At 43.7% G+C, this 12,983-nt stretch overlaps 1 protein-coding gene across 5 annotated transcripts in view; it reads right to left on the bottom strand.

Moving 5' to 3' along the window:
• B4GALNT2 (beta-1,4-N-acetyl-galactosaminyltransferase 2) overlaps positions 1-12,983 on the bottom strand; it is a 79,211-nt gene that overhangs the window by 5,200 nt on the left and 61,028 nt on the right. For 4 of the 5 annotated variants that reach the window (XM_010816191.4, XM_010816190.4, XM_059878515.1 and 1 more), the window contains exons 6-10: positions 11,826-12,006; positions 10,768-10,854; positions 3,042-3,229; positions 2,149-2,289; positions 256-475 (exon numbers count right to left, since the gene is read on the bottom strand). In XM_010816191.4, coding sequence (XP_010814493.1) covers positions 256-475; positions 2,149-2,289; positions 3,042-3,229; positions 10,768-10,854; positions 11,826-12,006 — 817 coding nt within the window. Of the gene's footprint in view, positions 1-255; positions 476-2,148; positions 2,290-3,041; positions 3,230-10,767; positions 10,855-11,825; positions 12,007-12,983 lie in introns of those variants that run through there. The other variant, XM_059878517.1, reaches the window with a different exon arrangement.

Genomic DNA, 12,983 nt, shown 5'->3' on the forward strand with positions numbered 1-12,983 from the left:
CAGGAGGTAGGGGCCAGAGCTGTAGGGAGAGGAAGGGGAAGGGTATCTCAGAGAGGTAGGAACAGCCTGTGGGAGGCAAGAAGGCAGAGAGAGTGGAGGGAGGCAGGGGAAACTGTGGGCTCCCCAATTTGGGGAGAACGGGCAAGCTGCCTGATCTGTGGCACACGGCCCGCCCTCCCTCCCTCCCCGGGGGAGAGCAGACTTCTGAGGTCAGTCCACAGCCCAGCTCCCTCTTCACTCTCCCAGCCTCCCCACCTGAGTGAGCCACTCGCTGCAGGCGGGGGTCAAAGCCAACTCTTTGGAGCCGCTCTGTGTGGGCCAGGAAGAAGTTAACAACGCCGCTGGTCACCACGCAGTTGGGGAAGCCGTCCAGGGGCCCGAAAGATCCTGTCCGCCGATGGAGACAGTCCCCGTTCTTACTGTGCTCCAGGAACAGCTTAAACTGGAACATATTTCCAAGCACACTGCCACCTACCTAGCCAGTGGGCAGAGAAATCTGCATTAGAGAACAGACGATATCCATGTAGCCCCTGCCAGGAAGCCTTACTGGATTGAACCTGTTATGACAAGAATTACACCCTTTATCTACCCTTCAGACTAGGCCTACACGAAGTCCAAAGGGCAGACACCTCTGCTGTGCTTACCCTCCTGCAAGCTCACTCTTTCCACGTGGCTCAGTCCCTTCTGGTACCAGAAGCAGTGTTTGGGTGCAGGTGAGAGGCAGCCTGCATATGCAGGGGTCCCTATATGGACTTCCTGCAGCCAGCCGTATGTCTCAAGCTCCTTCCTCCCATTCTCTGTTCTTGGCTCACCTCTCTGCGCTGCCTGTCCCTGCACTCATGGGAGATGAGTGCATCTCTATGTTGGAGCCTAAGCAAAACAGGACAAGCAAGTGTATCTGTTCCTGAACCATCATAATCACCCAGAGGGACACAGCGGTCTACTGTCCCCTGTTCTTTCTCTCCTCCTCTTAGTAAATGGACTGAGTGTTGATGGACTAAATTAAGATCTAGCTACTATCCCACTAAAGCTGAAAATTTCCCACTTCCCTTGCAAGTTTTGACCATGTGTCTAAGTCCTGGCTGAAAGGATGTGATTTAGAACAGATGCTTGCTACTTTTATAAATATCACACTCTTAAAAGAAAACTGCTTGTCTTTCAATTCCCCTCTTTCCCCATTTCTTCTGACCATACAGCCAAGGACAACAAAAATGGACGAACAACGGGGAATGGAGCTGGTCCAGGATGCCTCTGGAAGGAGAGTCCAGCACCAGCTCTCATTACAGGGGCAGGAACTGCACCTTCTATGTCATTTACGCTACTGTGATTGGGTCTCTAGAGACATCGTAGTCAAGCCAGACGCTCTGGGGACTGTCCCCTTGGAGTAAGGGATAACCATGGTCACTGTGCTACTTCTTATCCATTTTCTTTCTTTTTAACAGCTTTTTCTTTGACATATTAAAATTGTATATTTTGAGGTTATACATCTTCATTTTCTTTCTTTTTAACAGCTTTTTCTTTGACATATTAAAATTATATATTTTGAGGTTATACATCTTGATGTTTTGATAGATGTATACATTGCAAAAAGATCACCACACTCAAGCTAATTAACAGATCCATCATCTCTACACAGTACAGTTATCTCTGCAAATTTCAAGATACAATGCAGTATTATTACATTTTTCTTCTCTTTCCTGTATGTGAATGGATTTTTGATGTTTTTGTTTTTTTTTTTTTACTCTCATTAAGGCTCCACGTGCTTTCACAGCTTTGTGCCATTTCCATGTTTGTAAGGGTGTGTGACAGAACCAGAGCCCTGCTTGCCTTCTCCCACCACGGCAGGGAGGAAGTTAGAAGTGATGCATAAACATGACATTTCAAAGACGGAACAATGGTGCGTTTGGGGATGGGGGTTGGTGTAATTTGCTCAAAGAAAAGTAACAATGGAGGCAGAAGCAGAACTCACACATCTGACTCCCATGTGAAGGTCTCAGCCCCAGCGGCCCCTCATCTCCTCCTGCCCTGGCCCCTCGCCTCCTCTTCCCCACCCACCTCCTCCCCTGAACACTTCCCTCTCTGCCCTTCTCCTTCCCTTCCCCTCTGGCTTGTCATACAGAGGAGATAGAACCAGCAGCTCTCCCTTACCACATCCAGTTCGGTCTTCTCTAGGACATCCACCAGCACCTCAATCTTGGTCTTGTCATTGAAGAGAAAGTCATCGTCCACCCAGAGAACGTATTTGGTGGTGACCTGAGATATGGCCAGGTTCCTACCAGCAAACCAACCCTGTGAGTAGAGTGAGGTTAGATGGTGGTGGCCTGCCCTGCTACCTATCAGCGTCACCTGGCAGCTTTCTTGGTTCCCAAGAGCCACACTGCACTGTACCCCGAACAGTGATCGGGAACCTCTAGGTTAAAGGGAGTCCATGCCTCAGAGACACTGGGAAAAGGACAGGGGCTCTCTGGGTCAAAGACTGAGGCCAAGAAAGGTGAGAGAGTCCTTCCTTGGCCCTGTGGCCCATATGGACTGACGGAAGTCTCTTTTCACCTGACAGAGGCTCTGGGGCTCTCAAGCCCTTTCCCCTCATGGAGCCTGGAAGCTGTTGCGGGGTAAGGGGCACTCTGGTGTGTATCATGTCCACCTCCTCCTTTCTTTGAAGGAAGGTGAGTGGAGGAGATGCATCAGAGAGGGTGAAATGATAGGGATGAGCGGTTTCTCTGCTCTTGGACCTGCAAGCCAGGAAACTAGACTGTCAGACACTGCAAGTCACTCAGAAGGATCGCAATCAATTTCTAAACCACACGTGAGAAAAGGTGGATTAACCACCCTGTTAATGCAGAAAAGGGAAAGTGACCTGATTTCTCTGTGAATTTGAAGTCAGCAAAAGGACTCAGAGGAGAATTCCATACCCTCCCATGCCAGGATCTTGCTGCCTAGTGAAGTCTATTGAAGCTGGCCCCTCCGGGGTAAGGACCTGACTCTGACTGAGGCCCTCTTGTCCCAGGATTCAAGTGTCTCCCCACCCGGGAGGGACATACCTTGCCGTAGGGCATGGTGTAATACTCCACATGGCTGTCATTAATTTTCAGGGGCTCCTTGCTGTCATCAGCCACGATCACGGTCAAGTCTGGGTAATACTCACGAATGCTCTGGAGCATGGTCATGAGCTTGTGGGGACGGAGGAAAGTTTTGGTGGCAATGGACACCAGGTTTCTGAGCTTCCTCTCTGAGCAAGAAAGGGTAGACATCAGAGTTCTGTCTTTGGGAAGCCTCACTGTCTTGACTTGTGTCGTTCTGAGGGTTTCTCTATATCATGACCTCTCAAGTGTTTGTGGACCTCAGGCCTCTTGTATATAGTCAGTGCTTAATAAGAGTTCATTATAGTTGGATTAGAAGAATATATTTAAACATACCCTATTTGTTTTTCATGGCATCTGGTTCCATCACTTCAAATAGATGGGGGCAAATAGATGGGGGAAAAGTGCAAACAGTCTTGGGCTCCAAAATCACTGCAGACAGTGACTGCATGAAATTAAAAGACACTTGCTCCTTGGAAGAAAAGCTATGACAAACCTAGACAGTGTATTAAAAAGCAGAGACTTCACTTTGCCAACAAAGATCTGTATAGTCACAGCTGTGGTTTTTCCAGTAGTCATGTACAGATGTGAGAGCTGGACCATAAAGAAGGTTGAGCACCAAAGAATTGATGCTTTCAAATTGTGGTGTTGGAGAAGACTCTTGAGAGTCCTCCTTGGACTGTAAGGACATCAAACCAGTCAATCCTAAAAGAAATCAACCCTGAATATTCATTGGAAGGACTGATGCTGAAGCTCCAATACTTTGGCAACATGATGCTAAGAGCCAAGTCATTGGAAAAGACCCTGATGCTGGGAAAGATTGAGGGCAGGAGGAGAAGAGGGCAACAGAGGACGAGATGGTTGGATGGCATCACCGACTCGATGGACGTGAGTTTGAGCAAGTTCCAGGAGATGGTAAAGGACAGGAAAGCCTGGCATGTTGCAGTTCATGGGGTTGCAAAGTGTCAAACATAACTTAGCGACTGAAAAACAATGATAATGATTTGTTTAAATTTTGTCTGTGTTCTATTCTAAAGTCTCTTTCCTGGTTCAGTTGGTTCCATTCTGCTGTTTCCTACTATCTACCTGGACGTTTCATTTTATGCTTGTCTGTCTGTACTGGGCTTGCATCCTGCTTTCATGCTAGGAGTTGAGATGCATAGAGCCTTGCCCATCAGGGGATTCGCTATGTAGAGTCACAGGTCCCAGGAAGAGGAGAAAAGCTCTAAAGGACTTGGACCTGCCCTGTTATCAGCTGCAGTCCTACGGAGAAACCTGCCTGATCTTTATCCTCTGAAAGATGTAAGTGGAAACAGGTCCACTTGGAGATTAGAAGCGGGTAGACCAGGTTGTGTGATTTATAGAAACAGTTAGAGAAAGGACAGCCTTTCTGTGGAAATGACCCTTGGGTCAAACAACCGTAGCTGCTGGTGTGTTTAGAAGATCTAGCCACAGAATGGAGCCATGCCAGCTGATAGACAGCTGGGTTGTCTTGGGGGGTGGGATCAGCTGGAGTTAACACATGCTCAAAGTCACACCCCACCAGCTGTTTGTGCCTGAGTGCAACAGAACCCCACTGCAGAGCCACTTTCTCAGAATGACAGAAGTCAGAGGTCATTCTGTTGCACCATTACCCAGCTCCTCCTGAGTCTTTGGGACTGAGTGGAAGTAAGACAGGAAGACAAGAGTACAGTCACTTCAGAAAAAGACTGGCCTTGGGCAGAACAAGCCTTGCAAACTAAAGAACAAAGGCCCTTGGGGTCCAAGTCCTGGGGGGGAGAAACCAAGATCACAGAAATAAAAGATTAACGTTACTTCTGGTCCACTTCTGAGTATAGTATAGTATAGTTGCCACAAGACAGGAAGCTCAACTGTAAATTTTAACCACATCTGTTCTTGGGCTTCCTTGCAGAAAATTCTCATGCATTTCTTCCCCTGCACAGAAACACTCTCTATTCCTGACAGCCATCATGCAGCCACCTGCTGCTGATCCGAGAAATTTGATGATTTCTGGAAATTATCAGTGATCATGAGACAAACCATCCCTTTTGCTATAAAAGCAACTCACCCATTTTACCCGAGGAGCTGGCATTTTCCCTGCCTTCTCTCTTATGTACAAACTATCTCTGTGAATAAAAGGCTTTGCATGCTGAAGAGTCTTGTGGAAGTGATATTCATTTCTATGGTATGGTATGGTATGGTCCGAGAATGTGGAAAGGGCTCAGTAACAGAAAGAGGCATGTAAATCATGTTCAAGAGCGTGTTGAATGAAAGCCCTACCTTTTCTCTTCTCAGGCCACATGACAAGTTTGGTTCTTTCATTACAGTAAAGAGAGAATCAGGAGCCTGAGTTACCACAGGAGGTAGTCCAGGTGGGAGACTCCTGGCCAGGTGGGTGGTATAGCATTCTGCTTTGAGATTCTTTATTGTTCCAAACACAGAGCAATGATAACAAAATATGCAAAGACAGAGCCATGTTCAAAAACAGATGACATTTCTTCCAAGGAACAGGAATCAAAAGCAGTGAGCAGAGCTGGAGCTGAGTCTGCTGCAATCTGGGGTCAGAACAGCAGAGGCTGGGAGGCAGAGTTTGAGTGTTAATGGAATAAAAGTGTCTCATGAAGTATGTGGGTCCACAACCAGGGTTTTTGCTAGAAACCATGGACTGGAACCAGGCTGCACTCCCTCCAGCTCTCACGACATACTACCCGCTGGGCAAGGAACCTCAGAGAACCATCATCCCCAAACACACCTCTGGGTTCAGAGATGACACCACCTCACACAGCCGTGTCCTGTGCCAAGCCACCCTCAGGCCCAGCAACTGGCTCTTTGGTGATGCTCATATCACTAGGGGACAGGGACCCCAAGATTGTAGTATATAATGATGGACTGAGAATCTGGGCAACTGTAAAGCTGTGAGATGGGAAGGAATCAGGAGAGAGAAAGAGGGAGAGAGGAGAAAACAAAACAAGCTTGTAAAGACTTGTATTCAAGATGAGCCACCAGCAAAAATCCCAAGACATTCAAAGAAAACTAGTTGGAAAGAACAACAGCCGGCAAATCTACCCTGTGCTAGAAGAATCCACTCTAGATAGACAAACAATAGACGAATCTGAAAGGGACTTAAAGTGAGAATGTTTAAAATCTTTAAAGTGATAAACCACAGAATCACATAAATGAAAAAGAAAATATGAAACAAAACAGGCATAAAAAATGAGAATATTTAGATATGAAACCAACTTAAAATTATTTAAGATATATACAAAGAATCAGAAGGGAGACATGACTTAAGATACTAAAAAAAATTTTTAACAAGCGTAAGAGAATTCTATGAACAACTCAAAATATACAATTTACGTATATACAAATATACAATAACCTTAAGACAACTTTATAGAAACATTTTAAAAATTGACTCAATGTACATACAGATCAATAACCATTGAAGCAGTAGAGCTGTTAGTTTTAAATTTCTTCCCTTTCTCTCACTCTTTCCCATTCACATTCCCACCGCAACCAAAACTTGGACCCCCCCAAAAAAAGACAAAAGGACAGACAAGTTTTAATAAAACCCCAAGAGACATTCCTATTTTATTATAATTCAATTAATTTCAGCAAACAGTGAAAAAAGGAAAGGCATCTAACTTGTCTTATGAGACTTGTATAATATCGATAACAAAACTGAGCAAGGACATTATAGAAAAAGACAGTCTCAGTTTTGAATACAGATATAAGAATCATCTATAAAAATAGCAACAAATTTAATTCAGCATTTAATCAAATAACACACTGCAATCAAGATGAGTTAATCCCGAAAATGCAAGAACAATTTCAACAGCAGAAAATCAAGGTAAGTCACTTCATGAACCCAGTTAAAGGAGAAAAATTATTTCACTGGGTGCAGACAATTTATTTGATAAAATTCAATACTTATTCATATAAATATGAAAACTCTCAGCAAGGAAATACAAAGCAGAAATAGAAAAATTCTTAGAAACAGAAGGAAAGAAGGAAACTTTCTTACCCTGACACATCTACCACACTCCTGCCCAGCAAACGAGAATAGTGGCGTAACACTAGAATGTTCTTAAAGTCAGGAACAAGTGAAAGTGTGTGCTACCACTGCTGTTATTCAACACTGTACTGAAGATTTTACCAAAACGCATTAAGAAAAAGAAACAAATGATAAGAATTGTAAAGGAAGAGATAAAAATCATTTGTTTAACAGACTCTATATGTTTAAAAAAAAGTCACTAATATGTGTGCAAGAAGGATGCCTATTAAGTCCAACATTCAAAAATCACTAATGTCCTATATACTAACACCAGTTAAAATGTAGAACAAAATCCAATTTATAAAAGTAAAATAAAATATAAACTACCTAAGACCAAATCCAATAAAACGTACAATTCCTTTACAAATAAGACTACACAATAAATTACCGAAGAACCTATGAAGAGACTATGACATGGAGAGTGTCACATGGAGAGATATAGCAGATTCATGGTTGTGAATATTCAACTTCATAAAACTGTCAATTCATCTGTAATTAATCAACAAATTTTGGAAAATTCTAATCAAAATCTCAATGCATTTTGGAGGATCTTGATGAGCTGATGCTAAAACTCTAATGAAAAAGTAAATGACCAAGAAGAGCTAAGAAGATTTCACTAAACGAAGTACAGTCATCCTGCAACACAGAATTTATCTGCACTGGATAGAAAACCTGTTATAAAGCATATGGAAATGTGTAAAATGAGCCCCAGGATACAGATCAATGTGCCCCAACAAAGGCTGGTTCAAACCCCTGCATACAAAAAGCTGTGTGTGTGAGTGGCTGGCTGTTCCAGCGCGACAAGGCGAGACCACTTGGTCCATGGTGGTGGGACAATAGGCTCTCCATGTGTAAAATATTAGGTCCCTATCACATGCCACGCATAAACACAACTTCTAGTTGGATTAAGTATCTAAATGTGAGAAACAAGCATATGTAACTTTTGAAAAAAAATGCAGGAGCATATGTTTATGGCTTCAATGTAGGGAAGAATTTCTTGAATTAAGGCAAAAAAGCAAAAGCTAGAAAAAAAGAATCAATCAATTTTACTAAAGGATAAAGTTTTATAACACAAAAGACCCCAGAAGCAAAACCAAAAGACAAGCCATGGACTGATGAAAGGCCAGAAACTAGAATTTTATGCCATACAATGTGATAAGTTTTATGAAAAGTTCAAAAATGCAGTATACCATACTGTATGCTCTGTGTGTGCACATGTGTGTAGGAATAGAAATCTACATATTAAACATCTACATATTAAACATGTACAGAAACCAGGAAAAGAAAGACCATGACTGTTGGAAGAAGGGAGGGAAATAGGACTGTGGAGATTTCCATTTTATGGGTAATACTTCACCTTTAAGACAAATCTGAAGCCAAAAAATCTTTTTTGTGAACTTCTTGTGCTGATTTCTTTTATTTTTGAGATAGTTATGATGATGTTAAGCACATACTGTAAATTCCTCTCCGTAGATATTTAATCCTATTGCTTTTAAATAAGTTATATTTTTAATAGAATCTATCTGAATATGTTATATTTTGAATATATAGGAAATATTGTCAAAAATGCCAACTAGCTCAAAATTCCAAATATACTGAAAGTTATACCATGAAAATACTTCTTCCCATCTCTGTCCCCAACATTTTGGTTCCTCCCCAGGAGTTTACCAGGTATTACTAACTTCTTGTTTATTTTTCTGTAATCAAGCAGTTACGTCATCTTTTTTACCCCTTTCTTTTTACAGAAATAGTAGCTTACTTTTCACTCTTTTGTACCTTGCTTACATCTTGGAAAGCATTTTGTATCAGTATAAAAAACACTTCCGGCTCATGTTTTCCTCCTCTGTCTTTCTGAATGTCATTGCATGGCATTTCATTATACCCATGGACCACACTTGATTTAACCCCTGGTGACTCAGATGGTAAAGAATCTGCTTGCAATAAGGGAGACTCAGGTTCGATCCCTGGGTCGAGAAGATCCCCTGGAGAAGGGAATGGCAACTCACTCCAGCACTCTTGCCTGGAGAATCCCACAGGGTGGCAAAGGGTCAGACATGTCTGAGCGACTAACACACACAACCATTGTTAAGGTTTTTGTCATTGCAAATAATGCTGCAATAAACACCCTCAAACAAATGTCTTTTCACACAGATGTAAGCATCTAAAGGATAACTCATACAAGTGGAATCGCTGACTCAACGTGCATATACATTTAAAATGTTGACAGACATTGCTAAGTTGCTCCAGAAGGGTTGTGCCAATTTACATTCCTACTGGCAGTTTAAAAGAATGTTTCCTACTCCTCCTCCGGTACTTTTTGATATGGATGTAGTTTTCATTTGCACTTAGTGTGACACTGAACATATATTTTAATGACTGAAAGTATTCTTGAATTTAATTTTTTGTGAACTGGCTTATTCTTCTCTTATTTGCTCTTTTCTTACTGATTCACAACATCACTGACTCAGTGAACATGAGCGAGCAAACTCCGGGAGATAGTGAAGAACAGAAAAGCCTGGCATGCTGCAGTCCATGGGGTCACAAAGAGTCGGACATGACACAGAGATGAAACAACAACAACCTACTTTATAGGACTACAGTGAGAAATTATTTATGTCTTTGGCCACACTGTGCAGCATGTGGGATCTTAGTTCCCTGACCAGGAGTCAAACCAGTACCCCCTGCACTGGGAGCATGGAGTCTTAACCGCTGGACAACCAGTAAAGTCCTCACAAATGCTCTTAAATAAAATTAGATCTTTGACTTTGTGTTGAAGGTATTTTCCCCCCAGTTTGTCCTTTGACTTTGCATATGGTAGATTTCTGTCCAAAAAAATTATTAAAAATTTGGAATTCCCTGGAAGTCCAGTGGTTAGGACTCCATGCTGTCACTGCCGAGGGACGAGATTCGATCCCTGATCAGAGAACTGAAATCCCAAAAGCCACGTCAGAGGCCATAAAGAAGAAAAACAATTAAAAATTGTTATGTATTTTATGTTTCCAGTCTTTTATGGCCTTTGGGTTTTGTGTCACATTTAGAAAAATCTTATAATCCAAAGTTGTTTTTAAATTCCTTTTTCTTTTTTCTAGTTATTGTTTAGTTGCTAACTCTTTGGGACCCCGTGGACTGTAGCCTGCAAGGCTCCTCTGTCCATGGGATTTCCCAGACAAGAATACTGGAGTGGGTTGCCATTTCCTTCTCCAGGGGATCTGCCCAACCCAGAGATCAAACCAGGGTCTCCCGCTTGGCAGGTGATTCTGAGCCACCAGGGGAGCCGTATTTTGAATACTTATAAAAAATCAGGATTTTCTCTATTGGGAGTTTATCTTGATGTGAGCTGTGAGATATATTCAACTTGTCATTCTCCATATAGCTACACAGTTATCCCACATGATTTGTTGAATAATCCATCTTTTCCCCTCTTTAATTTGAAAAATTACCTTTATCATATGGTAAAATTTCAACTTGTCTATTTCTAGATTTCTAATTTGATGCTATTGATATATCTATTCCTCGTCCAGGACCACTCTGTTTTTATAATTATTCTCCTACTCTGTCTCAGAGAGGATCCCTTCTGAATCTCATCAGTAGTCTATAGGACCCACTATGGAGCCCCAGGAACAAGGGCCTTACCTGGTCCAGGGTCGTATAACTTAGGCATAACAGGAAAGCGGATGGTCACTGGAAACTTGGCCACTGAGGAGTTGGACTCCAGACTCACTGGAGGGAGAAATAAGGTCAGAGTTGTGTACTGCGTCTGGGTCACTCCCCATGCTGCCCAGGAAGCCAACAAGATGGGGGAATGAGAGATTGGTGGGAGGAGATTGAGGACAGCGTGGAGTCTACGGCATTTGAGCTCCTGACTTGCTGTGTCCCTGGGGCAACCCACTGAGTGCCTCTGAAACTCACATTTCTTCCCCATGCGGCTCTGTAGGGTGAAGTGGGCTTGGCATCAGAGGGGTGGGTTAAGTTTGACTTTGTTATTTATCATCTGAAATACCTTGGGTAAATCATTCATCTCCTTCACCATCTACAAAACCAGGAAAACTCGACCTGCCTCATTTGACCTCTCAGGGTCATTCTGTGATAAACATTTGAACACCTGAAGGTGGAGGGAACTCTCTCCCTAGTTTGTGTTCATGGGAAATCTGTCCCACAGTTCATTCTGTGTGTGGGTGGGTGTCCTGGGAATGCATCCTGTGGAGCTGCTCAAAATGGGAAAGAGTGCCTTTAATTCATCCAGAAAGAAATTGGGGCTGCCCTTACTGTCAGCAGACACTAAGGAATTCTGGGGCTGGGATGGGAGGAGAAAGACAAAGCTACTGCCCTCCCAACTGCAGGTTTCCTCACACCCTACTTTCTGGTGAGTGCCCAGGACAAGACACTGGGGCACAGACTGCACCCTCTCTACTGCAGCTGAAATCTTCAGCTCTGCTCGCTGCCGAGAATGAGGAACAGAGCTGGGCACACAGCACGAATGATCTGCCTTCATGGAGAGACGAGCGGCCATTTGCCTGTCTGGGGTCAATGGCAGTGGGGGGATATTACTGAAGACAGTAATTGGAAAGTTCAGTGTTTAGAGTTAGAAATAGGAGCTAGGGAGGCAGGCTTCTGGGAGGAGGAAGACTTCGAGGGCTGGTGGTGTTTTTCTGGGTCCCTAAGCATTTTGTCATCCAAGGAGAGGCTCTCACCCACATCCACCCTGTGGTGCTGGTACTCTGTGCTGGTGTATGTCACGTGCTGGAGGATGAAATTCAAAACCTTCCGGCTACTGGTCAAAATGGTCAGCTGCTTCTGGCCTCGGCCCTGCACCACACTGTCTGGGGTGTCAGCGAGGGTGTTCAGTGTCCCCAGAGAAGCTTTCAGGGTGACCTAGGGTGGATGAGACAGCAAGACTAAGTGCAAAGAACAGCACATACCCAGGATGGCCAGCAGGGGGCAGAGCACATAAGGACGAGAGGATAGATAGTGCCCCTGAAATGTAGAGTAACTGCAGGAGTTACTGCCTCAGCTTCAGTAAGGAAGATAGTCCTAAGACCTGGTGTGTTCAAGGGAAACTTCTGAAATATTCTTAACTCTTGCTGTGCAGGATACCATTTTTTTTTTACTAGTTTATTTTTATTGTAATTACTTTTGCCTGTGCTGGGTTTTTGTTGCTGTGTGTGGGCTTTCTCCAGGTACAGCAAGTGGGGGCTACTGCTCCTTGCCACGGGTGGGCTTCCCACTGCAGCAGCTTCTCTTGTTGTGGAGCACGGGCTCAGGAGTTGTGGTGCACAGGGCTTAGCTGCCCCGAGGCATGTGGGATCTTCCCAGACCAGGGATCAAACCCGTGTCCCTTGTATCGCAAGGCAGATTCTTAACCACTGGGCCACCAGGGAAGCCTCAGCACACAATCCTTAAAGATTTCTTCCTACCCCTGCTGGCGGCTCCTTGAATTCCATTTGCCAAGTCCTCCTCATCCATCAGACCTCCAAAGAGAGTTTTTCAGGGATTGGTTCTGAGTCCTTTTCCCTTCTTAACCTTTCTTATTCCAGTTGAGCTATTTCAAATCCTAAAAGATGATGCTGTGAAAGTGCTGCACTTAGTATGCCAGCAAATTTGGAAAACTCAGCAGTGGCCACAGGACTGGAAAAGTTCAGTTTTCATTCCAATGCCAAAGAAAGGCAATGCCAAGGAATGCTCAAACTACCGCACAATTGCACTCGTCTCACACACTAGTAAAGTAGTGCTTAAAATTCTCCAAGCCAGGCTTCAGCAATATGTGAACCGTGAACTTCCAGATGTTCAAGCTGGTTTTAGAAAAGGCAGAGGAACCAGAGATCAAATTGCCAATATCCGCTGGATCATCA

This window comes from Bos taurus, chromosome 19 (genome assembly GCF_002263795.3).
Source record: "Bos taurus isolate L1 Dominette 01449 registration number 42190680 breed Hereford chromosome 19, ARS-UCD2.0, whole genome shotgun sequence".
Taxonomy (NCBI): domain Eukaryota; kingdom Metazoa; phylum Chordata; class Mammalia; order Artiodactyla; family Bovidae; genus Bos; species Bos taurus.